The 27,915-nt window shown below is 38.2% G+C and overlaps 1 protein-coding gene across 2 annotated transcripts; it reads left to right on the forward strand.

Annotated features, from left to right (window-relative positions):
* Positions 1-367: 367 nt before the first annotated feature.
* Positions 368-17,608, forward strand: HTATSF1 (HIV-1 Tat specific factor 1). 2 transcript variants are annotated; one of them, XM_012756358.3, is made up of 10 exons: positions 368-544; positions 728-968; positions 2,718-2,895; positions 3,218-3,265; positions 3,730-3,884; positions 5,822-5,985; positions 7,099-7,198; positions 13,649-13,738; positions 14,634-14,771; positions 15,412-17,607. In XM_012756358.3, the coding sequence occupies exons 2-10, from the start codon at positions 783-785 to the stop codon at positions 16,624-16,626; spliced, it is 2,274 nt and encodes a 757-aa protein (XP_012611812.2). In that variant the 5' UTR covers positions 368-544; positions 728-782; the 3' UTR covers positions 16,627-17,607. The 2 variants fall into 2 exon arrangements, with proteins under 2 accessions (XP_012611812.2, XP_075855765.1); XM_075999650.1 differs by lacking the exon at positions 368-544 and having other exon boundaries at positions 775-968; positions 15,412-17,608.
* Positions 17,609-27,915: the final 10,307 nt, after the last annotated feature.

Here is a 27,915-nt window from a genome sequence, read left to right on the forward strand (position 1 = left end):
TGTGGTTCCGGTGCAGGGGGTGGGGCCTTTGGCCAAAGGAGTCGCGTTGTTTTCTGGAAGCCAGAGAAACCGGTCCTGCCCGCCCCACCCACTCCCCCAAGATGGCGCCTGCCGCGACACCTGCCCGGCGCCCGCTGCGGGGTACCATTCCTACGCCTTCCTTCGGGCTACCGTCCAGGCCCTGCAAGACCTGCCGGGGACCCTGCGGAGCTCAAGGTCCCTGCGGCACTGCGGCACCAAGCAGCAGTCTTCCCATCCCGAGGCGGTCCCCGGTGGGTGTCGCCGCGCGGCGGCAGAACGCCCCCTGGCGCCCCGCCCCCGGGCCTCGCGCCGCATGCCCGCGTCGGCGCCTTTTGACGCCACTGTGGGCGTGTCGGCGCGACTCGCGACGTTGCGACGCGCCTACAATGGCGACTGCGTCAGCCTGAGCGGGGCTTAGTTTTCAAGTAATTTCCTGACATTGCCACGGGAGCTACAGTCGCCTAAAACCCGGTCGGCGGCGGCGGCAGCGGCGGCGGAGCCGAGGCTCGGCGGAGCGAGCCAGGTGGGCGGCGGCGCGGCCGATCTCGGAGCATCAGCGGGCGGGCGGACCCCGGGGGGCGGCGCGACGCGGCGGCCGAGCGGTCCTGACTTCCCAGGGACTGCTGGGGCGCCACGGGGAGGCGGGCCGGGGGGCGGCGGGGCGCCAGGCGACACGGCCACTTTCCCTTTCTCTACCCCTCTCCAGCGTCATTTCAGCTTCTTTGCCCGCCTGAACCCTGCCCCTGGGCTAGGTAGGAAACATGAGCGGCAACAACTTGGATGGGAACGACGAGTTTGATGAGCAGTTACGAATGCAAGAATTGTACGGAGATGCCAAAGACGGTGACACTCAGACCGATCACGGCGGAGAAACAGATTCTTTGGGGCAGCAGCCGGCTGACACCCCCTACGAGTGGGACCTAGACAAGAAGGCTTGGTTCCCCAAGGTAAGAGAGTGGCACAGGCGCCACTGCAGAGTGGGCCGTCTGGCCAGCTTCGCGGGCACTCCTTTTACGTTTGCTTTGCTGAGGTCCTTGGTCTTATCCCCCTTGGATAGTGACACTTTTTTGTTGTGTTTACTGCAGAACCGATGGGTAAAGCAATGTAAATCTTTATGGTGGTGTCTTAAATGTAATTAATTATTTCAGTGTCTTCTGTGCCTTATTAATTTTGTGTGTGAAGGTCACAGTTGGTTATTACATTGATGACTGCTTTTTATTGTGAAGAGGAAAAACACCAAGAGTAAATTTAGTAGCTCTTCATATCTGTTAGCCAACCTTACTTATCCTAGGAATTCACGTGTTTAGCTTATTTATTAAGTGCTAAATGCAGCTTCTCGAGTTTTTACAAAAATTAGCCATTTACATATCTTTCCTGATTGAACTTTGAACCTTCTTTTACTTTCCTACTAAATTTTGTCCCTAGGCATATATGTTTGAACCGGGTCCCTAGACATGTCCCTAGGCAAATATATTTGAACCATATAATCACAGGAACATGACTGGAGATACACAGAATATAGATGGAAAAGCTCTGTGTATATTTGTTTGGAGTATTTGGAAATTAAGTACTTTATTTCAGCTGGAAGAATAATAATTGGTGTTAAACTTGGTTCTGTAAACTTTTTTTAGTAAAAGTACTCTGAGGCTATGGGTAGGAAAAAGGATACTAATGGCACACTAATTGGCTTACAAGCCAGTAACACAAAACGTGTCTCCATTGCGTGATTGGACTGTTATTTTAAAAATTCTTTACTTCAGCTTTCCTATTTTGTATTTATGTATATAACACAATTCCTCCAAATTGTTAAAATTTACTATTTCACTTCCGTACTGGTAGTGCCAGTTTGAGTGCAGATACGGTTTCTTCAGCCATCTGAGTACTTTTAACAATAGTCTGACGATGGATTATTTTGTAACTCTTTTTATGTTATTGAAGCCCATACCTCTTCAAACTGGGTTTTAAATTTTCCCCATTCCTGTGTGTGCCTAATATTGATTGGTATGGTGATATAACTACATTTCTTTCATTGTGCAATAGTGCTTTCCTCCTCAAATCCAGGAAGATAGCTATGAGCTGGATTTGTACTTAATTTGTTCTGATACTAAAGGATAATGTGATTTACTTAGTGACAGAGTTAAAATGAGCATTTAGCTTTACAATTGTTAATCCCATTCTTTATATACCAAATCAGAGTTTCATACTGTGTGCTCTCTACATAAAGATGTTTAAGTACTTAGTATACATTTATATTTGTCCATATATATAGTAAAAGAAAAGTGGATTCTGTGCTTAGATTATTAGTTAGCTGTTGATTTTTATTCTGTTTTATTGTTATCTGGCACTTCCTTTGTTATGTGTATTTGTAGCCTTAGTCAAGTAGACTATAGAAGGGTAGTAATTAATAAGTGAAACAACTAGAACAGGTGCCACCATTACTTAAAATGCTTAAATAGTACCTCAGACTTTTGTGTTGATCATCTAAGTACTGTGTCTTACTTTTTATAGTTTTATGCACAATTTTCTCTGTAAGGTGACTATTCTTGCATTTACACTTTGTTACAACTGTTATCCACAGACACACTTCTCTGTTAAGCTGTATACCTGAATATGCTGTAATATAACACAATTTAAATTTTTTATGGGCAGAAATAATTTTGAATTTTTGTATGTGTGTGTGATGAATTCTTATTTAGATCACTGAAGATTTCATTGCTACATATCAGGCCAATTATGGCTTCTCTAATGATGGCGCATCTAGTTCTACTGCAAGCGTACAAGATATTGATACTAGGACTACAGAGGAACCTCCGCAAAGAACCCCTGAACCCACTGATGCCAGAAAGAGGGGAGAAAAAAGAAAGGCCGAATCAGGCAAGTGGTTCTAGCTTGCAAATTTTGAGTATGTGTGCATATAGTTACTTTGTGGAGAATTATAATAGCTTTGAAAGAATAAGATGAGGTTTTTCTTTAAGGTAGTGTCAGATAATAAAGAATCAAGATAAACTGGCCGCATATTTTTCCAGACAGGGCTCTGAAACTAATTATCTGTCAAAAGTTTCAAATACTTTCAAACATGGGTAGTGATTTGAGTTAGTTTGTCTTGGTCTTCTAAGGATAAGAGAAAGTTATAAAATTTTCAAGAAACTACCACATTAAGATTTTATAATGTGTTTTATGTTATTTTGATTTTTAGGATGGTTTCATGTTGAAGACAACAGAAATACAAATGTATATGTGTCTGGTATGTAAACCTTTTTAAACAAATTCAGGGTTGGAAATAGTTGATTTTGAGATTTTTCACAAAGTGATTTTTAGTTTTCAGTTTCTCTAAAGTCCATATTTATCACTATCATTTTTTTGCTCAGCCGTTTATATTAGTGAGGAATATATTTGTTTATTACGGAACCAAAAAAATTAAATATAACTTGGCATGCTATCCTTTTCACCTGCTGTAGGTAACTTATGGCAGTTTACTCCTTTGGATTCAGTGAGGCCTTAAGCAAAACATCATTTTAATGTATATTTGAACACATAAAATACGAAATTTCCTTAGTTCTGTAGATGTGAAATTTTTATACATACTTAGAAAAACAACATTTCACTCACCTAAGTTGTAGATTTGTAATTGGTAGAAGATTGCTACGTAACTCTCACCTTTATTATAGATGTCTTTATAAATGTTGGTTATTTTTCCTAATATTACAGGTTTGCCTCCGGACATTACAGTGGATGAATTTATACAGCTTATGTCCAAGTTTGGCATTATTATGAGGGATCCTCATACAGAAGAATTTAAGGTCAAACTTTATAAAGATAATCAAGGAAATCTTAAAGGAGATGGGCTTTGCTGTTATTTGAAGGTTAGTTATATGCCTAAATAAGTTTCTTGTATCTCTACTTTTAACTCAGGAACCAGGGCTATAATTTTTATAGATGATAACCAAGACCAAGAACTATTTAAAACAGGCTATCAAGAAAACTGTAATTTCATTTGGTACTTGTGTGTATCACATTGGTGAGGTTATTCACTTGTTTGAAGAAGGTACGTTATTGTGTTAAAGTATTATATAAGTATGTGACTGGGGTGCTTTTATCTTAAACTCACTGTAAAGATTTCTTTATTGATGCATATAATCAATTCAGAATACATTTTAAAAATCAAGGAAAAAACAATGACGTTTTACTTGCCAATTGGGTTGAATTAAACTGGGGCTCAGCAAACTCTGGCCCACCACCTGTTTTTGCAAATAAAGCTTTGTTGAATGCAACCACACTAATTGATTTATGCGTTTGTCCATGACAGCTTTTGTGTTTCATCAATAGAATTGAGTGGTTGTAGCACAGACCACTTGTGGCCCACAAAGCCTAAAATATTTACTAACTGGCCCTTTAACAAAGGGACTTTTCTGATTCCTGACTTAGCCCATAAAGGAGACACTTGTGCTTACTGTTTTAAAATATATTTTTGAATGGGAGAGAAGAGAAAGTGGTGTTAACAGAAATTTGCAGAACTTCATGTTGTCATGGTACCATAAATCGTACAGGGAAAGCTCAGTGCCAAAGTCAGCTATCATTTCTGGAACATCTGCCACCTTAGAAGTATGTGTTATGCATTATTGCAGGGTACAAAAGAAATGGGCATGATCATGGCATGCATATATGTCATAGAACCTGAAAATAATTATAAAGTAAAATCAAAATGATTTAACAGCAGTACAAACACCACAGGTGTAGTGTTAGTATATAGTAATTCCAATGGGATCCAAAGCAGGTAGGACTAAGCAGATAGCTTTTTGGGAGATAGGTTTTTTACCTGCATCTTAAACATGAGGGTATGGGACATGAGCATTACCATTTTAGGAAGGTGGTTTTGTAATGTTCAAGTATAAGGAGATTTGAGAATTCTGTAAATTCTTTAAGGATTATTAAAAATCTATAAAAAGATTCTTAAAGGGTTCGATTGGGTTTTTTTAAATGGGGTTTCGAAACACTATTTATGTGTAATTTAGGACCCGTAAAAGTATAAGATTGTCAAATCAGGAAATTGAGTTCCAGAAAAATACAATTAATTGTTCCAGGATCCATATTTGATGTGAGCAGTTGAGTTCAGTTGTCCTTTTGTGCTTTTCACAGATCCTCAGAGCTTTGACTTTGTATAGGACTGATAAATTCCTCTTTGTGTAGGACCCAGAATCTATATATGTGTTTAATGTACAGTATAAGCCATCAAATAGTTATCTTCTCAGTGTATTATAGACATACATTTTAATTGGTGAACCAAAAAATTAAAGGCTGGCTGTGCTATTCTCAGTTCCTTGAGTCATCTAGTCTTTTAAGTAGAAGTATTATAGGATTTTAAAAGTGAAACGCACCTTGCAAATCATGCAAGTTCACTCCACTTTTCCTACAGATGCGAAATTGGGGCCTCAAGAGGCAGAATTATAATAATAATTCATTGGAGTAGCTACTGTATGTCAGTCCTTATCTTTTCCATGCATTATTTCATTTAATTTTGTCAAGAACCTTGTGATGAAGGTATTATTATTTTCATTTTACAGATGAAGAAATTGGGCAAGTTACTCAGGGAGCTTGAGTAACTTGCCCAAGTTCACATAGCTGCTTAGGGACAGCTGTGTCTCCAATGCAGGTTTCCTGACTTGCATTCTAGAGTTCTCTATCCCAGTGTAGGCAGTTACATTTGAATTTTTATGTATGTATAATCATCGTTCATCTAAAACACTCCTGAAGTTTCATTTCTTTGTGTAACTTACTGTAATTTTATCTTACCTTTATAAAGAAAGAATCTGTGGAACTTGCATTAAAACTCTTGGATGAAGATGAAATTAGAGGCTATAAATTACATGTCGAGGTGGCAAAATTTCAACTGAAGGGGGAATATGATGCCTCAAAGAAGAAGAAGAAGTGCAAAGACTATAAGAAGAAGCTGTCTCTGCAACAAAAGTAAGTAATTTTTTCCTTTTTGAAAGGTTTCATACAAATACCCTAGAGCATATTTTTGGTAGTAGCTATATAGTTTTGTTTCATCAAATATGCATACAGATTATTTTAAAAGAATTTCATTAGATCATCAAGCACCTTTAGTAATCTATACAGTGGGATGATTTGGCAGTGGTGGGGTTTTAAGTGTTCTAGAGTGTTTGTTTGTAATATAACAGAGACTTAAATGAGATAAGAGTAGCTATCTCTTTGGAAAATGTTGAACATAAAATTAAATAGTATAGTTTAGGCTTACATTCCAGAACCATTAGTTTATCTTCTGTGTGGCATGAAATCAGCCATACCAGGAGCTAAATTTTTATATACAGGTTTGTTGTAGGAATTAGAAACGATAGGTTTTATCATTATATATTTACTGTATAGTTGTATGTAGTATGTATAGTGTCAACTTTTTATTATTCTATTTGTTTAATATACTGTGAAATGTGCTAGTTTTTAAGAAATTAGCCAAACTGATAATACTTTTATCAGAGTGAATTCTAATAATACTTCTAACATTATGCTTACACTAATGATAAAATGATCATAAAAGCATTTAGTTGTGATGGCCCATTGTTTTTACAAGAGTAGTTAAAATTGATAACCACAAATTTTATAAACAATATCAGTAAAATTTATGATTATAACAAAGAGTGAGTACTTTTACATATTTCAGTGCAACTTGATCTTTATAATGATAAAGTACCTAAAAACCAATATAATTTAAAAATATTGTTTTGGCCTCAAAGTGTATCTTCCTAGAGAGTCATAACTACTAAATAATTAGCAATTTTCCAAGTGTCTCATTGGCATATTTGTATAATCAGATATTTGCTCTGAAAAAAAATACATTCTGGAGATTTCAGATACTAGGACCATTTTTTTCCCTGCCCATTATTTTTATTTCAGAAACTTCTCTGAGTGGAACTGTGACTGAAATACAGATTATTGTTTTGGAATCAAATAATTATCATTATTAAATAGTCAATAAAGGATTCTATGAACAGCTCATTTTTTCACTCTCTGACAAATCTGAAACAAAATTTACAGTTTGTTGTTCCTGCTTCATTGCATTAGGCAGCTGGATTGGAGACCTGAGAGGAGGGCTGGACCAGCCCGGATGCGCCACGAGCGAGTTGTCATCATCAAAAATATGTTTCATCCTATGGATTTTGAGGTAGGAAGTGGTGTGCTTACTGATAGAGATGCTGATAGACCTTCTCTCAAGGGAGCCTGAAGTTTGCCTCACATCTTTGTCATGTCACCTCCTACTGGTTTGTGCAGTGAGCAGTTAAGGCAGGAAAATGGAGCCAAGAAATAATCTAAAAGTTTTTTGGATTTCCCTTCCCATTGTTTAGCCCAGTGTTCTTTTGAATTGTATCCCAGATAAGACTATTTAATACCTATACTGTAGCCCCTGAACAGCAGCTACTTGGTATGGGAAAACATTTAAAACTATAATCATTAAAAGATTTATGGGAACTGCCTGTGGATTTTGAGTGCAGTTCAACAAGCATGGGCTTATTTTGGTGGAGAGTACCAGCTTCACACTTGCAAATGAAAATGTCACTTTGGTACTAAAAGTTTGGTCCTTTAAAAAACTTTAATGGAATACAGCCCCTGCTGTATAAATAGTTAGGGGTTATTTTTCAGGGCCTATTTTTTTTAATTTCAGCATATTATGTGGGTACAAATGTTTAGGTTATGTATATTCACCTTGTCCCCTCCACGTCAGAGCTTCAGGCGTGTCCATCCCTCAGATGGTAAGTATCGCACTCATTATGTATGTATATACCCATCCCCGCCTCCCCCCTCCCATCTGCCCGATGCCCAACAAATGTTATTCCTATATGTGTACTTAGGGGTTGATCAGTGAAAGCAATTTGATGGTGAGTACATGTGGTGCTTATTTTTCCATTCTTGGGATACTTCACTTAGTAGAATGGGCTCCAGCTCTACCCAGGAAAATGCAAGAGGTGCTAGATTGTTTCTTGTAGCTGAGTAGTACTCCATGGTATACATATACCACATTTTATTAATCCACTCATGTATTGATGGGTACTTGGGTTGTTTCCACATCTTTGTAATTGTCAATTGTGCTGCTATAAACATTCCAGTGCAGGTGTCTTTTGTTCTTTTGGGTAGATGCCCAGTAGTGGAATTGCTGGATCAAATGATAGATCTACTTGTATCTCTTTAAGGTATCTCTATATTGCTTTACACAGAGGTTGTACTAGTTTGCAGTCCCAGCAGCAGCTGTGTAGGAGTGTTCCTATCTCTTTACATCCATGCCAACATTTATTGTTTTGGGACTTTTTGATAAAGGCTATTGTCACTGGAGATAAGTGATATCTTGTTGTGGTTTTGATTTGCATTTCCCTGATGATTAGAGATGTTGAGCATTTTTTCATGTTTGTTGGCCATTATTCTGTCTTTTGAAAAGTTTCTGTTCATATCCTTTGCCCACTTTTTGATAGGGTTGTTTGATTTTTCCTTGCTGATTTTCTTGAGTTCTAAATAGATTCTAGTTAGCCCTTTATCGAATGTGTAGCATGTGAATATTTTCTCCCATTCTGTAGGTTGTCAAACCTAATTTTTACAAAACTCTTTAGTGTCTCTTAGGAGGACATTATAACACTTAGTGTCCATAGAAAATTCCAAGAACAGCAAATAAAAGTGAATAAGTATATCTATTATGTATCAGTTTTTAAAAAGGATTTAAAAAAGAGAATGCATGGAACAGTTCCCCTCCCCACTACCAAAAGTGAATAAAGGAAGAACAAGCTACTAAAGAGGTTTGAGTGATATTGTCATCAACGGACCTCATATTGCATTTTGCCTCTGTTATCTCTGTCTGCTGGTGTAGACCAACGTGATCATTCGTGGAAAAACACTTTTTTATTCTCTCCTTGGTTCAGAAATTAATGATAGCAAGTTATACATGAGAAAAGAATGTTTATAATGTAAAATTCCAGGTTTACAAACTATCTACTTGCAACCAATGTCTGTTAGTTTCCCTTTTTTGCATTTAAACAGAGTGAAGGCCGGGCACGGTGGCTCACGCCTGTAATCCTAGCTCTCTGGGAGGTCGAGGCGGGCGGATTGCTCAAGGTCAGGAGTTCAAAACCAGCCTGAGCAAGAGCGAGACCCCGTCTCTACTATAAATAGAAAGAAATTAATTGGCCAACTGATATGTATATAAAAAAAATTAGCCGGGCATGGTGGCGCATGCCTGTAGTCCCAGCTACTTGGAAGGCTGAGGCAGAAGGATCGCTCAAGCCCAGGAGTTTGAGGTTGCTGTGAGCTAGGCTGACGCCACGGCACTCACTCTAGCCTGGACAACAAAACGAGACTCTGTCTCAAAAAAAAATAAATAAATAAACAGAGTGAAAATAGTAATATCATTTTAGCTCCCTTAGAGGGTCTCAAAAATGGACAGTTGAGCTCCATCTCAGCAAATAGTGATGTGATGTGATAGACCTTACTGTGTACCTGCAGAGTCTGGGTATCTTTTAAGGTCATTGGGAAGATCCGTGTGGTTTATTTATAAGGTTGCTTGATGTTTCTTCTGACCAGAAATCTGGAAGAATCTTGAAATATAATAGAGGTGTTTTTGACTTACAGTAATAATGAAGTATGTTTAAAAAACATACACACACACACCCCGGTGGCTTTTTGAAACACTGTCCATACCAGGTGGGACTTTAAAAGGAATGCATAGATGGGTCACAATATCTGGTCTACATATTAATACAACTCCAGAATTTCCTGTGATTTATCACATTTTATCCCCCTAGTAAATAAGTGATTTGTTTCTTAGGTGGCATATTTATTTCTGTGACTCTCAAGTCACAGATTCTCTCAAGTCACAGGTCCTTGATTCACACATTCCATACTCCTACCATTCAAATGTGAATGTAAATAGAAGCTTAATTCACAGCATTGAGAATCTCTATGGGTAGAAGTCTGTTGTGTAATTTTATCTGTTCTTGTTTCTACCTCCTGCCTTGGTCATTGAGATACCTAGAGTCTATCACCTTTCGCAGACTTAGCTTTTCCTGGGTTAACAAATATGCTTCCCTCAAAAAGGCAAATTTATTCTACCTTGACACCTACAAATTCCGGTCAGTGAATATTTTTAAAGGTAGATGTTTCATGTTTGCAAATTCCTGATTGTTTTCTCTTTAAAAGCCTTCTTGATTTAGTGTAAACTTTACCATGGAGTTAGAGAGCCTTTATATTGTTTCCTGCTTGTTTCCTTCATGGCATTTATTATTATCTGAAATAATTGTATCTCCTCTACTAGAACATGAGCTCCATGACAGCCAGTATGTGGTCTACCTTGTTTGCTTCTATATTCTCAGTGCACAGAATTGTTCCTGGAATACAGTAGGCCCTCAATATTTATATGAGGAAAAATCAAAAGAATGATTGAATAAAACCTGTTACTCACAAGCCAGAGTCTTTTCATTCACCCAGTAGATAAAACATCTTTTTAACATATTTTCAAATGAAGGCAAATTTTCTTTTAGATGCTTATGCCACAAAGGGTGGTAGGACACTCTGTCCTGGCAGTGGTAGCTTCAGAGTTCACAGGCAAAGAAATCCTTGCTGTTGTTATCCTTGTTTGCCCACCTGCCTGGTTATTTAAATTTAAATTAATGAAAATTTAATAACATTAAAACTTCAGTTCCACATGTGGCTAGTAGCTACCATAATGGCTAATGCAGTTATACAACATTTCCATCATCACAGAAAATTCTCCTGGACAGCACTGGTATAGACATTACGAAACTCTTGATTGAAGTCTTCAACAGGAAAACCTGCTTTCAGTTGCATGCTTTTGGGGAGTGTTTGATTTGACAAAGACTCCATATGAACCCAAAGAACACACTTCAGCATTGAGCTTTTAGGGGAAAACAAAAACTGAATTGTAGGTTGCCCCCAGGGTCTGAAAGAAACCGGATTTTGGAGGGTTGAGTATATTTTTATTCCAAACAGTTGACCGATGTTAGAAGCAGCATACCTAAAAATACTCTCTGATATCAGGGTAAACATTGAAGGCTAATATTTTTAATGTAAACTTTAGAGGGTCTTCAGTATTTAATTCAAAGCCTTATTTAAAAATGTATTGCCAAGCTGGGCACAGTGGCTCATGCCTGTAATCTTAGCTCTCTGGGAGGCTGAGGCAGGAGGATTGCTTGAGCCCAAGAGTTCGACACCAGCCTGAGCAACAGTGATTCCCTGTCTCAACAAAAAAGAAAGAGAGAGAGGAAAAAAAAGGAAATATAAAAATGCATTGCCTGGCAAATTTGAATACCAAGTGATGAAGAATCAAAATTCAGATGCAAAGTTGGGTTTCTGGTCCTGTGTACCTGTGCTGTCCAATAGAAATGTAATGTGAGCCACATGTGTTATTTAAATTTTTCTATAGCCACAATAAAAATATAACATGAAATGAGAAATTAATTTTAATGAATTTTATTTAGCCCAATATATCCCATATATTATAATTTCAACATGTAATGAATATAAAAATATTAATGAGCTATGTTACACTGCTTTTTTTTTTCCTTTGGTATTACATCTTTAAAATCCTGTGTGCATTTCACACTTATAGCAGACCTCAATTTGGACTAGCCACATTTCAAGTGTTCAGGGGTCACATGTGGTTAGTGGCCACTGTCTTGGGCAGCATGAGTTTAGATTGCAAGGAAATGAGAATCATAGTTTATTTCTTCCAGGGAAAAAAACAAAATATCACCCAGTAAAAAACAATTCTGAGAGTTCGCTGCAAAAGGTTTCAGTGCATGAGTCTGGTTTTAGTCTCAGGTTACTTGCAAATTCTTGTCTTTAGAAAATTTCCATGTGTAGCTAGGTAGGTCAAAGAGTTGGAGATCACTATCTTTAAGCTTCAGGATATTATACAGCAATGAAGATATATTGGTTTTTCAAGTTACTATAAAAGAAAACAGAGGTCTGGAAAGAACGGCTAAGATTTAATATCATGAGAAAAGCATTGAGACATTGGTATAGAAATAAAAGTGATGCTTGCTATCCTCACCCATGGAATCACACTTAAACATAAAATCTGTTAAATATTTTGAAGCAATTTGTGTTTGTTTTTGATGCAATCCTGATGTTGGGTTATGTGGTGAATAAAAGAAAGGTATTAGAGTTTATCAAATTCTGAAAAAGTTTTTATTGATTGTTAGCTATGTATAAAAGGCTGAGCTGTATTCTGTAAAGTATCTGAAACTCGGTGAAATAAGGTTCTTGCCTTCTGAAAGCACATAGCTAACTAGACATACACATCACCAAAAGCCACCAAATGACTTTGCCACTCCCCTTTCTTGTTGGGTCTGATAATCCTTTATGAAACAAATTGAATTTGCCCAAAATTAAGTTTTAGAAGTAGGGAAGCCCACAGTTTTGCCAGCTATAGTTTTAGAAACCTCAGATTTATGCAAATGAGTAGGATTTTATATTTTTTTACTTTAAATATGATTTCAGCAAATATCTACCAGTTATTTATTTTTGCTTTTTGAAACACTTTAGAGGAAGAAAGCCTCTTTTGTAGTTCCTCTTTTAGTTAGTGAGAAAAATAAAAGCCTATAAAAAAGACAGATACATTTAAATGTTTCTATAAAGTGTAAGTTGACTTTGGTAGAAATTCATAGATAGGGATATCTTCATTTATATTTGTATGTAGTTGAAATTCAAGTTGATAATGTAGCTTTTTCTGAGTCCTTTTCATACATTGGGACTTGGAGAAAGATTTATTAATTCCCATAGGGAATCTTAAAACCTTTTGTTAATATGGAGAGGAGAGTCTAATAGACTCACAGTTTCAGGAAAGCAACAGCTAAGAATGTATTTTATTGTGTGCTTAATAACAGCTCCTTATTTGTGTGGTTCTGTTACAACATGGTAGGAGACAAGATGAACAGGAATCCTTGTAAGGTTTGCCCTGTGAGTTAAGATGGAATTTTGGAAGCATGAAGAACAATCTTAGAACACTTAGTCAATGAAAGGGATATGTCTCTGTCCATTACAACATTTCTGTAAATAGGAATCTATCCAAAACACAAAGCAAAGGGTTCTCATAAGAGTGCTGATGATGCCCAGGTAGAACTCAGGAATTAGCAGTCTCTGTGCCACAAGACATCCTCTGCCTTCCCTCCTTCCTTCCCTTCCTCCTTCCTTCCCTTCCTCCTTCCTTCCCTCCCTCCTTCCTTCCCTCCCTCCTTCCTTCCCTCCCTCCCTCCCTCCCTCCCTCCCTCCCTCCCTCCCTCCCTTCCTTCCTTCCTTCCTTCCTTCCTTCCTTCCTTCCTTCCTTCCTTCCTTCCTTCTCCTCTGCCACTGTAGACCCCTTCTGCTGTCTGCTATGCTTGTCTGTTTCCTCTGTCTTAAAGCAGGGCAGACCTGTAGTAGTAGCAGTGGCTGTAATAGTCTAACTTTGTTTGCTTTTGATTTTTTTCAACATTTTATGGACTACAGACAAACATAACCAACCTTAAGTGAAATCTTTTTTTTTATTTGTTGAATTGTCAGAGCAAGAAATTTGATTCTCGGGATTTATAGTTAAAGAAGGGGGCAAACCCATTTTAATCGTGTATTTTTTCAGGATGATCCGTTGGTGCTGAATGAGATCAGAGAAGACCTTCGAGTAGAGTGTTCAAAGTTTGGACAAATTAGGAAGCTCCTTCTCTTTGATGTAAGTTCATGGCTTGGACAAATGAATCCTAAAGCAATCATTCTTCCAGATTTAATAAGCTTTTACCAGATGGCAGTGTGTCCCTGAATTTTAGGTTAATGTTTTTATATAGTAGGTCTGCTATCTGGTGATAGTCATCTGTTAGCAATAATTAGATGAACGTGGCCTAAAAGTCACAGCTTTGATAGATTTGGTATGCCTTGCTTATTTTCCTTTATCATCACTCTAGAGTACATGATCAGGTAAAAGAAGGTACAAGAAAAATGTACAAAACCTTATGGTTCCCCATTTGCCCACGTTTTCCCTTCTTTGTGAATTATTCTCCATATGTGGAACAATCAGGAAAAATATTTTCCGTTGTATTTCTCCTTCTCACCCTTTTTTTTTTTACTTCCAGAATTGACACAATAATGAGTCACCATTTATTGCTTGTGTACTACAAGCTACTTTACATGTTATTTCATTTAATCCTCACAATGCTTTAAGGCAGGTAATTATTATTATACCCATTTTATAAATGAGGAAGTTGAAACTTAGAGATTGAACACCTTGCCTGAGGTCATTCAGCTGGTAACTGACAGAGCTCGGATTTAATCCCAGGGTGATCTGACTTTAGAGTTCATACTCTTAACAATTATACTGTCTTGCTTCTCGTTAGACAGTGATGTCAGCAGAAACATTTCCTAGGACATCGTGCTTGGTTCTTGCTAGATAAGGTTAAACTAAAGAAGCAGCTGACCACATGTCACTGGCTGGGATAAAAGGGAAGAAAGACTTCGTACATAAATCTTTTCAGTATCAGAGAGAATACTACAACTTACCTACTTTGTCAGTTGTGTGTTATTTTTATTTTTAATCTTATCGTTCATTCCTTTTTTTCTTCCTGTTGTTCTAGAGGCACCCAGATGGTGTGGCCTCTGTGTCCTTTCGGGATCCAGAGGAAGCTGATTATTGTATTCAAACTCTTGATGGAAGATGGTTTGGTGGCCGTCAAATCACTGCTCAAGCATGGGATGGAACTACAGATTATCAGGTAAATTCTGCAATTGTCAAGGGCACATGAATTGTTTCCTTACCAACAAAGACTGATCTAACTTTAAGTCCCTCAGATTTAGGTTTGGGGTTCAGTTTAATCTGTTTCATGTAACATACTTTGCATTTGGAGGATAGAAAGAGAAATGTTTCAGTCTTTCTATTGATAAATCTGAAATTTTTCCATGGAAAAATTGTCTTGCATGAAAACAAACAAAAAAAATGAAGAAGTAAATATTTAAAAATAAATAAAAGAAGAAAAAGTAAAAAATAGAAAAAAAAATCTGAAATTTTGAGGCGCTCAGAATAGTGATAAGAAAAGAACATATTAAACCAAAACATTTATTTTCCTTTCCATGTTATCAAGTACAGACAGAGCTCAACCATTAACTTTCTAAAAAAATGGGACATTTCTGCAGTACTGTGGTATTTGGCCTTTATTTATATGATCTCATTTAAGGTCAACTCTAGTAAATCAAGATGTAAAATTTTGAAAACTGAAGAGAGGGAATTGATTTGATTTTCTGAGATGAGATGCCTTGTAAAATCAAGGTATTTTCATCCGTATTAGAAATGCTCAGAAAGTTGTGACTTCTTTTTGCCTCAAACTTATTTTAATGACAGTTTTCATTTATCCACAGGTGGAGGAGACCTCAAGAGAAAGGGAGGAAAGGCTGAGAGGATGGGAGGCTTTCCTCAATTCTCCTGAGAACAGAGGCCTTCGGCGTTCAAATTCCACGTGTGCTTCAGAAAGGGCCGGGCCTTCTAGAATAAGGCATTTTTCAGAGCACCCTAGCACTTCCAAAATGAATGCTCAAGAAGCTGCAACTGGAATGGCATTTGAAGAACCTATTGATGAGAAGAAGTTTGAAAAGACAGAAGATGGGGGAGAATTTGAAGAAGATGCTTCTGGAAAAGCTGCTAAAGAAGGTGGCCCTGAAAAAGAGGCTGAAGAAGGCTGTCCCAAAAAAGAAGCTGAAGAGGGCTGCCCTGGAAGAGAGTCTGAAGGAGGCCACGCCAAGAGAGAGCATGAAGAAGGCTACCCCGAAAAAGAGTCTGAAGGAGGCAGTCCCGTACAACAGTCTGAAGAGGGTAGTTCTAAAAAGGAGTCAAAAGAGAATGGCTCTGAAAGAGAACCTAAAAAGAAGAAGCTCAAAAGTGATTATGAAGAGAATGGTCTTGCAAAAGAATCTGAAGAAGATGACCCCGACAAGGAGTCTGATGAGGAAGATGGCCCCAAAAAAGAGTCTGAAGAGGATGGCTCAGAGAGAGAGTCTGCTGAAGACTGCTCTGAAAAACAGTCTGAAGATGGCTCTGAAAAAGAATTTGAAGAAAATGGTCTCGAGAAAGATTTTGACGAGGATGGCTCTGAAAAGGAGTTGCGTGAAGATGTTCTTGACAAAGAGTTAGAAGAAAATGACTCCGAAAACTCTGAATTTGAAGATGATGGCTCTGAAAAAGTGTTAGATGAGGAAGGCTCTGAGAGAGAGTTTGACGAAGATTCAGATGAGAATGAAGAAGATGCCTATGAAAAAGTATTTGATGACGAGTCTGATGAAAAAGAGGATGAAGAAGATGCTGACGAAAAAGGGCTTGAAGACACTGACAAAAAGGAAGAAGATGATGATGAAGATGAAAAGCTGTTTGAAGAGTCAGACGACAAGGAATACGAAGAAGACGCAGATGGAAAGGAGGATGACACAGATGCAAAGTTGTTCGAAGATGATGATTCCAACGAGAAGTTGTTTGATGATTCTGATGAGAGAGGTACTTTGGGTGGTTTGGGCAGTGTTAAGGAAGAAGGGCCACTGTCCACAGGCAGCAGCTTTGTCCTCAGTAGTGATGATGATATTTAATCCCTTAAACTTGCTTTTTAGGGAGAGTCCTCCATCTACATTTGCCTGTGCTTCAGGGTAATTACTAGTAGTGTTACAAGAACATATGCATAGTGATAGGATACTATCAGATTAATGCATTGAAGTTTTTTCATTGTTACCTCTACCTAATGGTTTTAAATATATGTTAATTTTCTGTTCAGTTAAAACGTCATAGTTATAATGCAAGTAAACTGAATATTTGTCTTTTTGTCAGATTTGTTAAATGCATGCAGAATAATATTTTTCAAAGTATTCTGATTGAAGTTTGTGATATTGAACAATAAAAAGTTGATAATATGCAGAAATGGAAAATTGGACTTGAGTTAAATTACCTTTTAAATTCATGCTGTTGCTTTATTCATACTAAAGGTTGGCTTTTCTGAGGACTTGAAGAATCCCTTGGGAGTCTCCTTGCTTCCAGCTCATGTTACCACATATGTCCATATGGTCCCCATTTCTCCCAAATCAGAACACGTGGGTCCTAAACTTGTAAAAGAGGTGAGATAACCCTTTAAAGGAGTTTTGTCTTGCCTAGTCCTTATAAGTTAACTTTTGTTTGTTTTCCACCCTCTTTCCATTAAAATTAATTCTTAGATGTGCAAAAGTGAATTTCCTATGATCCATAGCTTCTATTATTACTGAAAATATAGAGAACGAGATTACAGTTGTTTCTTAGCTTCTTTGGGCCCCTTTAGGAAGTGATTAAAGTTAGAGGACCTCTTCCCAGAAAAAATGTACACACACACTACACACTTTCTTGCGTACGGTTTGGAGAGGTTCATGGATCCCATGAAGTTTCACAACTTTTGTCATCCATAATTTAGTGTTTTAGACTCATCGTACTTAGTATTGTGAGAAGCCATGTAGTCCCAATAAAATTGTGGATTTTGTTTGTGCTTTCCAAATTCAGCATTGATGAATTGACTTCTGATGTAGCATTAAGAAGTTGTTCTAGTAAGTTAGAAGCATTAAAATAAAGTGCATTGATGCTCTTTCATTGTAGTGTCTCTAAGTGTAATCATTACCCTCTAGACAGGAAAGAGTTCCTGTACTTCAAACCTGTTTTTGTTCTGAGAATTTTTTGGTTGATTTCTGGTATTTCTTAAAATCTTCAGGATTTTCACCAGGGATAAGTCAGTAAATGAGGTGAAGAAAGTTACATATAGAAAAATTGCAAACCAAAATACTGTTCCCTTTAAAGATAAGCCAGAAGCATTTACACATGAATTTATTGGAAAATTGGTCTTCTAAATAAACAGGTTTTACCTTCCATACACAGTGGTTGGATGTGTATACTCTACAACAAAAATTGGCTCTGCGACCATTAGTAGGGGGTCATTTTATTCTTTATATTAAAACTTGGGGACTTCAGAATTTATCAAAAGAAGATGATACATATCTAGTCTGTTTTAGATATTAACCATTGTTTAGTAAAGATTCCTTACCATCATTTTGAGATGGAAAATACGTTAGGAATGTGGTAAACTGTCACTATTTTGGAGGCTGCATTGTCTAAAACAAAGCATTGCCAATCCTGTTTAGGTTACCATCTCCTGTGTGAACCTGTGTGTGTGTACGTGTGTGTTATGAGTTTTGGTTATGGGATGCTGTCCCCATATTATGACCTCTTTTCTCCTGCTGTTTAAGTTGATTAATATCATATATACTCAGGTTCTTTTCATATAAACACTGGAAGTGAAAGTCAAAAACAGCTATAAAATGGTAAATAATTTATGCAATGATATAAATAACAGAAATTAACAGTCGTGAGGTGTACACACCACCACCTGTTTACTAACTAATAGGTTTTATTGGTCCTGAAAACAATTTATTGTGAGGCAAGATTATATCCTATTATCAAAAGAAAAAATATAGGGGATGGATTTTGAGCACATCAATGCTCAACAGTTACCTGACGGTTTCTAAGTTTCATGCTCATTAAGACACTAGAATTTACAGAAGTAATGCATTCAGTCCTAAATGTATGAACGAGAAGTGGCTTCAGGCATGCCTTTGAATAGCTTGAATCCCCTGCTTTCTTGAGTCCCCAAGGACCTTGTACAAGAACAAACTTCTTGTAAGAAGATACAAAATATTACTAGTCTTGACAATAAAGAAATATTGAAATCATTACTGTAGTCTACAAAACAAACCTGGTAAGGGCAAAATTGCAGTAATTTATTTGAAGTCTTTGTTTTCCTTACTTTCCTTCTCAAGTTAATAATAACTCTGGGCTCTTTCGGAAGCCCTGAGGAACCAAATCCAGTCCATTTGGAAGCCACTACCTCTTTTCAGAGTATAATCTATTTTCCTGATGTAAAATATTTGGTCATTTTTGAGGCTTGGAGGGAAGGTAGGGATTAGGTAACATTTTAATTATGCCTTTCCCAATAATATAAATCTTATTTTTTAAAAGCAAACTAAACATTTCCATGTAATGCAGAGAAATGCTTTTAATTATTTTGAACAAAGCCATGGCTTGCAGAACAGCAGAAGGCTTTTTAAATTTTCTGTTTACGAACATTTGTCAATATTTTTATGGGTCGATTTTTCTTATGAGTTTCAGATACAAGCTGTATGCCTTTTTTGGACAGTCACTTCAATCCATTTAAAATATTTGCTCAAATGATTTTTGCTTCTTACCATACCTCATTTACATAATGGGCTTTGATTATATCTTCTTAAGTAAAATACTTCCCTGATAGAAGAAAAAATGTTAAAAGCATGCCTTTCTAAAATTGCAAATTGATATTGCTGATAGGTGGACATTCTCAAGATGGCTTGGGCGACAGTTACCATAGGGAATGATTCCCCTTGAGAAAAATATTTCATAGTATAAAGTTGACTTTTAGCTGTTCAGAATCCTACAGGTTTGTTTTATTTTCTGCGTGAAACCAATAAGATCCTGCTATTATGCCAAATGCATTACACTCAAATAGCATAAACAGGTTGGCTTGTGTTCATATATAATCTGTGAAACTTAAAGGCTGGCTATTAAGATGTGTTGGTCATCCCAGGCTAGATTTTAAAAAGTGAGTCCAGCAGTGGGGCACAAAGGTGGCTTTTTCGCTGCCAGTGTTCTACTTTTTGCACCACTTCTTAATGTTTCTGCTGAAACAGCAGTGATAGTATTAGAAGAGTCAAGCTCTGAAAATAAGACATCTTCAATTTGCCATTTTCCTGGTTTATCACAGAACTGAGATTTAAACATGATAAATCTGCAATATCTCAATGTAAAAATTTCTAGACTTAACTACATGTCTAAGTTTAAAGCTTGAAATTGTAATTATCTTGACCTTTTTTGTTAAGGTATGTTTATACTATCTTTTAAATAGATAGCATAAGCTTTGGTTTTTAGGCAATTCTTAAATTATAGATAAGGTTAATAAAAATTTGTATAGCACTTGAGTGCTTTTGATATCACCTTTTACTGGGAATATATTGATTATTGAAATACTAGTAGTGTTAGGCTATTGATTTAGTGTGTTTACACTCACTATAGCATCTATTTCATATAATTTGATTTGGTCAATTAGCAAATATGTATTAGACTAATATGTGCTCAGTAATATGCTAGATGAAGTGGGGCAGTGAGGAAGAAAGGCAGCATTAGGCATGGGCCCTTCTCAAATGGCAGTTGTGATGTTTAGATTGAGACAAGGAACCCAAGGGGGAAAAAATGAGGCAATGATTCAGCAATACCACTTCTAGGGCCTAGAACAGTGCCTGGCACATAGTATGGGCTCAATAAATATTTGTTAAATGAATTAATTTATCCAATGAATACACTTGCACACTCCCACTCATTCATTCGAAGAGGACCATTGACCTCACTACTACCTCCTCATCATTCTTGGTGATTTCAATATTAAAGTAAATGATCCTGTTTTTCCCCTTGTTTTTCCACCTCAGCAGCCCAACTGATCAAACCAAAACTGTAGAAATCATCATTGATTTCTCTCCTTCATCCCTCACATCCAAGCCCTATTGGCTCTAACTCCAAATATATCCAGAATCTGAATACTTCTCCCTATCTCCATTCCCACCACACTAGTACAAACCACCATCATCTCTCACCCGCATACCTGAAAAAGCATCCAAGCTGGACTCCCACTTGCACTCTTGTCCTCTTTCAAGTAATTTGTTATGCAACAGCTAGGGCGATTTTTAAAAAACCACTGCCCCAAATGCCCTGATAACTTGCTTTTTTTTTTTTTTTTTTTTTTTTTTTGAGACAGAGTCTCACTCTTGTTGCCTGGGCTAGAGTGCCATGGTGTCAGCCTAGCTCACAGCAACCTCAAACTCCTGGGCTCGAGCAATCCTCCTGCCTCAGCCTCCCGAGTAGCTGGGACTAAGGCATGCGCCACCATGCCCGGCTAATTTTTTCTATATATTTTTAGTTGACTGGCTAATTTCTTTCTATTTTTTAGTAGAGACAGGGTCTTGCTCTTGGTCAGACTGGTTTTGAACTCCTGACCTTGAGTGATCCGCCCGCCTCAGCCTCCCAGAGTGCTAGGATTACAGGCATGAGCCATGGCCCCCGGCCTCCAAATGCCCTGATGGCTTTCGATTAAAATGCTCCAATAGTACTTAAAATCCAAGCTCCTTCCCATGGCCTGCTCACCAGGCCCTGAATGATCTTGCCTCTGCCTGTCTCTCCAGACTTATCTCAGAACTCTCCCTCGCCCACCACTCATTACTTCAGTTTCTCATGCCTACCTCACGACCTTTGCACATGCTTCCACTCGGGATGCTCCTTCCCCAGCCAAGCTGGATCTTTCTCATCCTTCCAACTGCTTAAGTAAAATCTAGTTAGAAATCCTAACCATTCTATCTATGGTAACCTACCCTTCCTCCCCACCCAAATCTCCCCCGATGCTATTACTGTTGAACCTTCTTCAGAGTAGTTATTACATTTTCAGATCATCTTGTTTATTCACTCCTCCCACCACCCTAGCAGGATGCAAGCTCTAATAGCCAGGGCTTTGTCCTGGTCTCTGCTCCATCTTCAGTGCCTAGAATAGTGGCTGGCACATAATCAACAACCAACCTTTTTTCAAGGTTGTATTCTGTTAGTAGGTATACGTTTTTAGGAGAATATGAAGAACTTTGAGTAGGTCAAGGGAAGAGTAACAGTAATAGTTACATGTAATATGTTAATAAAACCAGTGAGATAAGATTTAGAAAATGCAAGGTTCACTGGTAGGTAGTTAATCAGTATCTGGAAACAAAAAATTAAAGTATGACATTTTATTCTTTTTCTTCCTCTTCATAGGGAACTGGATTTGAATTATAGCAAAAGGCCTTGGTGAGATATAGTAAGCTTTCTGACAGGTAATCACTAGGACCTCAGTGAGGAGCTTACAGAATCCTCATTTCTGGAGATCTTACTAGGTAATAAAAAGTCTTTCTTAAATGAACTATGTGAAATTTACTTTGGAAAACCTCTTGGTTTGATTTCTAAAATGATTTGATTCTCTGACTTCCCTATAATCTTCCCTGTCATTTTATTCTCTCTACCTGCTCTGCAGACAACCAGAAATATTACCAAAATCATGTCTTTACAAATTTGTTTGGATCCCTTTCAACCTCACAATATATATTATCTCTAACCATTAGAAAATTATCTCTATCCTTGATTAAAATGAAGAAATCAGGACCTGATTCAAATGCAGATGCCATCATTTCTGCAGGAGAGCAGGGATTTGGGCCAATTGGCAATAAAACTGTAATTCATTTATATATTTACCAATATTTCTGTTAAAAACTTAGTCTCCACACCAAGGTACTGGGCTTCATTCCCAGTTCCACTTTGATACTGAAGTCACCAAGAATGATGACGGGGATAATGGTGAAGCCAACAAACCACTTCCAATGAATGAGTGGGAGTGTACAAGCATATCTGTGGAATACAAGAACAGGTCTGCAAATCTTAGCACTTTTGCCTATTTATATCTGAGTCCCATGCAATTGGGAGTTTGCATATAAAATTTTTCAGAAGTGTTAGTTAGACCATTCATTCATTCAATGAATACAGACTATGGACCAGGCATTTGTTTAGGTCTGGGAATAAAAGAATTAACAAGGAGAAACTGAGGAAAGATAGACCATAAATATATATTTTTTAAAGATAAAATTCAGATGGTAAATGCTGGGAACAAATCAAATCAGGGTAATCCTCTAGAGACAACTTGTGGGGGTGTGGGGGGGGGGAGAAGGTTCCTTACTAGGGCGATAAGGGTGAAGGCTGCTGAGGAGGTGACATTTAAGTCAATACTCAAATGATGAGAAAGAACCCACCAAGTGAAGAGCTGGGGAAAAATGATTCCAGGCAAAGGAAAGAGCAAATGAAAAGACCCCGAGACAGGCAGAAGTTTGTCGTGTCCAAGATCCAAAACACGGTCAGTGTGGCTGGAGCAGAGTGAGCACTGGAGAGAGTGGTTGAAGATGAGGTTGGAGAGGTCATGGGGGCCAGACCACAAAAGAGGGGGGCCTGAGAGCCATGGAAAGAGGATGGGTTTTATTTGGTGTGTAATGGACTGGATTCATTCTGGATATATTTCGGAGGTAAGAGTGATAGCGTTTGCCAATGGATTGGACAAAGGGATTAGGGAGAGAGATGAAAGGGGAAGGATTAAGGGAAAGAGATCAAGAATGGCTTTCTAGGATTTTGTCCTGAGCAGCTGACTGACCGACTGGTGGTGCTATTAACTGTGGTAGAGAAGACAGGGGAAGGAAAAGGTTTGAGGAGTTGAGCAGCTGAAGGCTTCCATCCTGACCAGCTTAATTTTCAAATGTCTACATAACACCCAAGAGGAGACATCAAATAGGCAATTAGACATATGAATCTAAAGACCAGGGATGAAATCAGAGCTGGAGATATAAACGTGGTGATATCAGCACATGGATGATATTTAAAGCAAGGTACTGGATGAGCTGTCCTCAGGTGAACACGGAAAGGACCAGACCAACCCCTCAGGCACTTGAGCATTTGAAGGTGAGGCAGGGGAGATAGGGCCAGAAAAAGGAAAGGAGTAGTCAGTGAAACAGGAGGAAAAAGAGGAGAGTGTGAGTTTCTGGAAGAAGGAAGGAACAGTCAACTGTGCCAAATGCTGCTAGAAGGTGAAGATAAGTACAGAAAGTTGGCCATTGCATTTGTCAAGTTGAAGGTTGCCGGTAATCTTTGTTAAAAGCCATTTCAGCAGAGAGCTGGGCATTAAACTCAAATGGAGGGTGTTGAGAATAGAATGGGCACCAAGAATGTGGAGGCAGCAACTATAGGCAACTATTTTGAGGAATTTTATTGCAAAAGAGGATAGAGAATAGGGCAGATTCTGGGAAGAGAATATGAGGGAAGGTTTTTTTTTTTTTTTTTTTAAAGAAATGGATATTGTTAAATCAGGTTGTATAATGATGTGATACTGCAGAAGAGAGAAATGGATGTGCAAGAGAGGAGAGGATGGTTATAGAGTTGAAGCCCTGGAGTAGGCTATTTCCACTGGAGAGACGCAATCAAGTTGCTTTTGGCTGGACAATTCAATTGACAATGCAACTTGTAGTACCATCATGCTTAGCTTTGTATTGTGTCCAGTGGTTTCTGCATCTTGCTCCATAAAGCCATCACACATTTTGTACTTTTGTTCAGTTGGGGAATTGGACTAGCTTTTAAGTGGATTCGTGAAGAACTATCTGCTTGAGTTACCTGTTGAGCAGCAGTGGAGACTAGGCACAGTAGAGGTGAGCAGCAGCCCTCACGGATTCGGGAGCATATGTGAACACACCCTGGGGACTCCAAGAAATATTTTGGGGGAGGAGAATACACCTTGAACAGATTTGAGAGTCTTGCAAATATAGGCGATTGAGGAATCTAGTGCCATTTGGGCACCGATATGAATAGGACCTCACTTGTACATAGGGATTGATGAGGCTCTGGTCAAGTAAAGTGCCCTTAGGTCAGTGCTTCTGAGCCTTTAGCATGCAAAACCTGAAAGGCTAGTTAAAATGCCCGGGAAACTGTGACTTACTAGGTTTGGGGTGGAGCCTGGGATTTGGTAGTTCTCACAAGCACTCAGGTGCTGCTGATGGCTGGGCCCCAGACCACACTTTGAGAGCCACTGGCACAAAGAAGAGACTGATCTTTTTCTGTTGGGGGAAGTCAAGAAAAGCTTTATAGGAAAGGCATGTGAGCTGCAGACATGCGTAAGCGATGCAACCAACGATGGGAGAAAAGGAAGGGCTCTTATTTGTTTGTGTCGATGGCAGCTTAAGCTAAATTGATCATGTGGTAATCGACGTTGATTGTTAGCAAAACTGTAATGAACACGTCTCCTGTGTTACCAACCATTCTAAGGAAATACCAATCTTAGATAAATGCAATCTTAAGGGATGTGTTAGTTTTATCAAATAAATATCATGGGAAAAGATTTGAATGACACTTGGCTATTTTTGTACTGTGAATTTAGATTCTGTGAATCCCATTTCATTTATAAAGGAGGAAAGAAAGAAAGACACAGGTGTGTTTCATTTTTTATCATAAAATATAATAGATTATTAATAAACACTTGAGAAAAAATCCACTGTCCATCCCCCACCCAGGAAACCTTTGTTTATTTACTAGCTTCAGGCTCTAACCATCCATGAAGAGGCAGCTTTACTGCACCTTTCTATAGACTGACATTATTTTGTTTGTGTAGTTTAGTTTTCAAATTAAGCAAAGACCAACAGTGTTATTAGTCTTTCTGGAGGTTTGCACAGATGAACAGTGTTTATGCTGAAATTTCATGGTTGGCTTGTAGTATTTCTTTAAAAAAATAGTATTTCTTTTTTTCTTTTTTCTTTTTTTTTTTTGAGACAGAGTCTTGCTTTGTCGCCCAGGCTAGAGTGAGTGCCGTGGCATCAGCCTAGCTCACAGCAACCTCAAACTCCTGGCTCAAGCAATCCTCCTGCCTCAGCCTCCCAAGTAGCTGGGACTACAGGCATGTACCACCATGCCCAGCTAATTTTTTTCTATATATATTAGTTGGCCAATTAATTTCCTTCTATTTATAGTAGAGACGGGGTCTCGCTCTTGCTCAGGCTGGTTTCGAACTCCTGACCTCGAGCAATCCACCCGCCTTAGCCTCCCAGAGTGCTAGGATTACAGGCGTGAGCCACCGCACCCAGCCGGAAAAAAAATAGTATTTCTTTAAAGTAGATTTTATAAAGTGGGTTTCTGCGTCATAAATCATGTGTATTTTAATTTTTCATAGATTCTAATGAATTGTCCTCCAAAAATGTTGAACTAATTTACACTCACATCACTTCTCAGCCTTTTGGCTAAGATCAGGTGTCTAATTTACACTCACAAATGTATGAGAGTGTTTTGTTCCCACATTTTTGTTAATAGCACAAGTCATTGATCTTTCAAACTGTTGCCAATCTGATATTTGAATATGGTATCTCATTTTAATTTGTACTTCCCTGATGACTAGTAAAGTTAAGCATTGTTTCAAATGTTTGTTGACTGTGCATTTATTCCTCTTCAATTTGGTTATTCATATCTTTTGCCAAGTTGTCTATTGGCTTGTTTGCCTTTTCTTAATGATTCATATAAGTTCTTCTTTATATTATGGATAGTAACCATATGGAGAGGTACTGTAAGTAGTTTCAGTCTGCCCTTTGTGTTGTGACTTTATGTTGGTTTGGGGAACACAGTTGATTGGTAAATCTTTCCTCTTTCTGACTCCTGAGCTTCATATCAGTGTTAGAAAGAACTTCCCCATGTCAATATTATATTTATTGTAACGTATTTCCCATATATACATTTTTACGTATTCTTTTAGTCATTTAATAGTTTGATTGTTGTGTTTATATCATTAACCTTATGGTATTTCTCTTTGTATAAAGTATGAGAAACAAGTTGGGGTGTGGGCATTAAGACTTCAGTTTAGACATATTAAGTTTGAGATACACATATTATGTAGAAGAGGTCTAGGCTGAAGATATAAATTTGTGAGTTATAGTTACAGAGAAGATAGTTAAAACTCTGGGCTGGGATCATCAAAGGAGAGATTTCAGAACCAGAGGAGGGAGCCCAGAACCAAGCAATCCCTGGGGCAATCCCAGATTTAGAGGTTGAGCTGAGGAGACTGAAAAGAAAGAGCTAGTGTAGTCAGAGCAAATCAGGAGAGGGCTGGTACCGTGAAGTCAAGAAGAGAATGTTCGAAGAATGAAAGGAAGCGATCAACTCTGCTCAATGCCTCTAAGAGTTAAGTAGGATGAGGATGGAGAGGTAGCATTGGATTTAGTAACATTGAGATGATTGGTGACCTTGACAAGAGCAGGTACATTGTGGTGGTGAAAATGGAAGCTCCAATGGAGCAGGTTTAGGAGTGAATGGGAAGGTGAAAAGTAGAGATAGTGACCAACCATGGACAACAAGTTTTTCTGTAAGGGGATCAGAGAAATGGAAATGGAGGTGTGGGAGGGTGTGAGAGACGGCAGATACATAGGCATATTTGAATGAGGATAAGAATGGTCCAATAGAGATGGAGACATTGAGGCAGGAGAGAAAGAGGATAACTGAGGTTTAAGAAAGGCCTTAAACTTGATTCTTTTCCCCATGAATAGCCAATTGTCTCAGTATCATCAAATGATTAATTTATTCCTCACAGATTTGAAACCTGTAAAATATGAAATTTCCATGTATATTTATCTCTATAGTCTGTTCCACTGATCTTCCACGGTTTGGGCTTCCAAACTAAGACAGTTTTCAAGTTATTTCCATTGCCACTTACCCATTTTACTGAGTTGTTTTATTGCAGCATTTATGTTTTCAATTTCAATAAGAACTTTCTTTTTCATAACAGATTACTTTTGTCCTTATACATGCAATATTCTCTTGGACATCTCTGAAGATGCTAATTAGAATTTTTTTTTTTTTGACAGAATCTCACTTTGCTGCCTGGGCTAGAGTGCCGTGGCATCAGCCTAGCTCACAGCAACCTCAAACTCCTGGGCTCAAGCGATCCTCCTGCCTCAGCCTCCCGAGTAACTGGGACTACAGGCATGCACCACCATGCCCGGCTAACTTTTTTTCTATATATTTTTAGTTGGCCAATTAATTTCTTTATATTTTTAGTTGTGACAGGGTCTCCCTCTTGCTCAGGCTGGTTTCAAACTCCTGACCTTGAGCAATCTGCCCGCCTTGGCCTCTCAGAGTGCTAGGATTACAGGCGTGAGCCACCGCGCCCGGCCCTAATTAGAATTTTTAAAACATATTGGCTTCTG

This window comes from Microcebus murinus, chromosome X (assembly GCF_040939455.1).
Source record: "Microcebus murinus isolate Inina chromosome X, M.murinus_Inina_mat1.0, whole genome shotgun sequence".
Lineage (NCBI taxonomy): Eukaryota > Metazoa > Chordata > Mammalia > Primates > Cheirogaleidae > Microcebus > Microcebus murinus.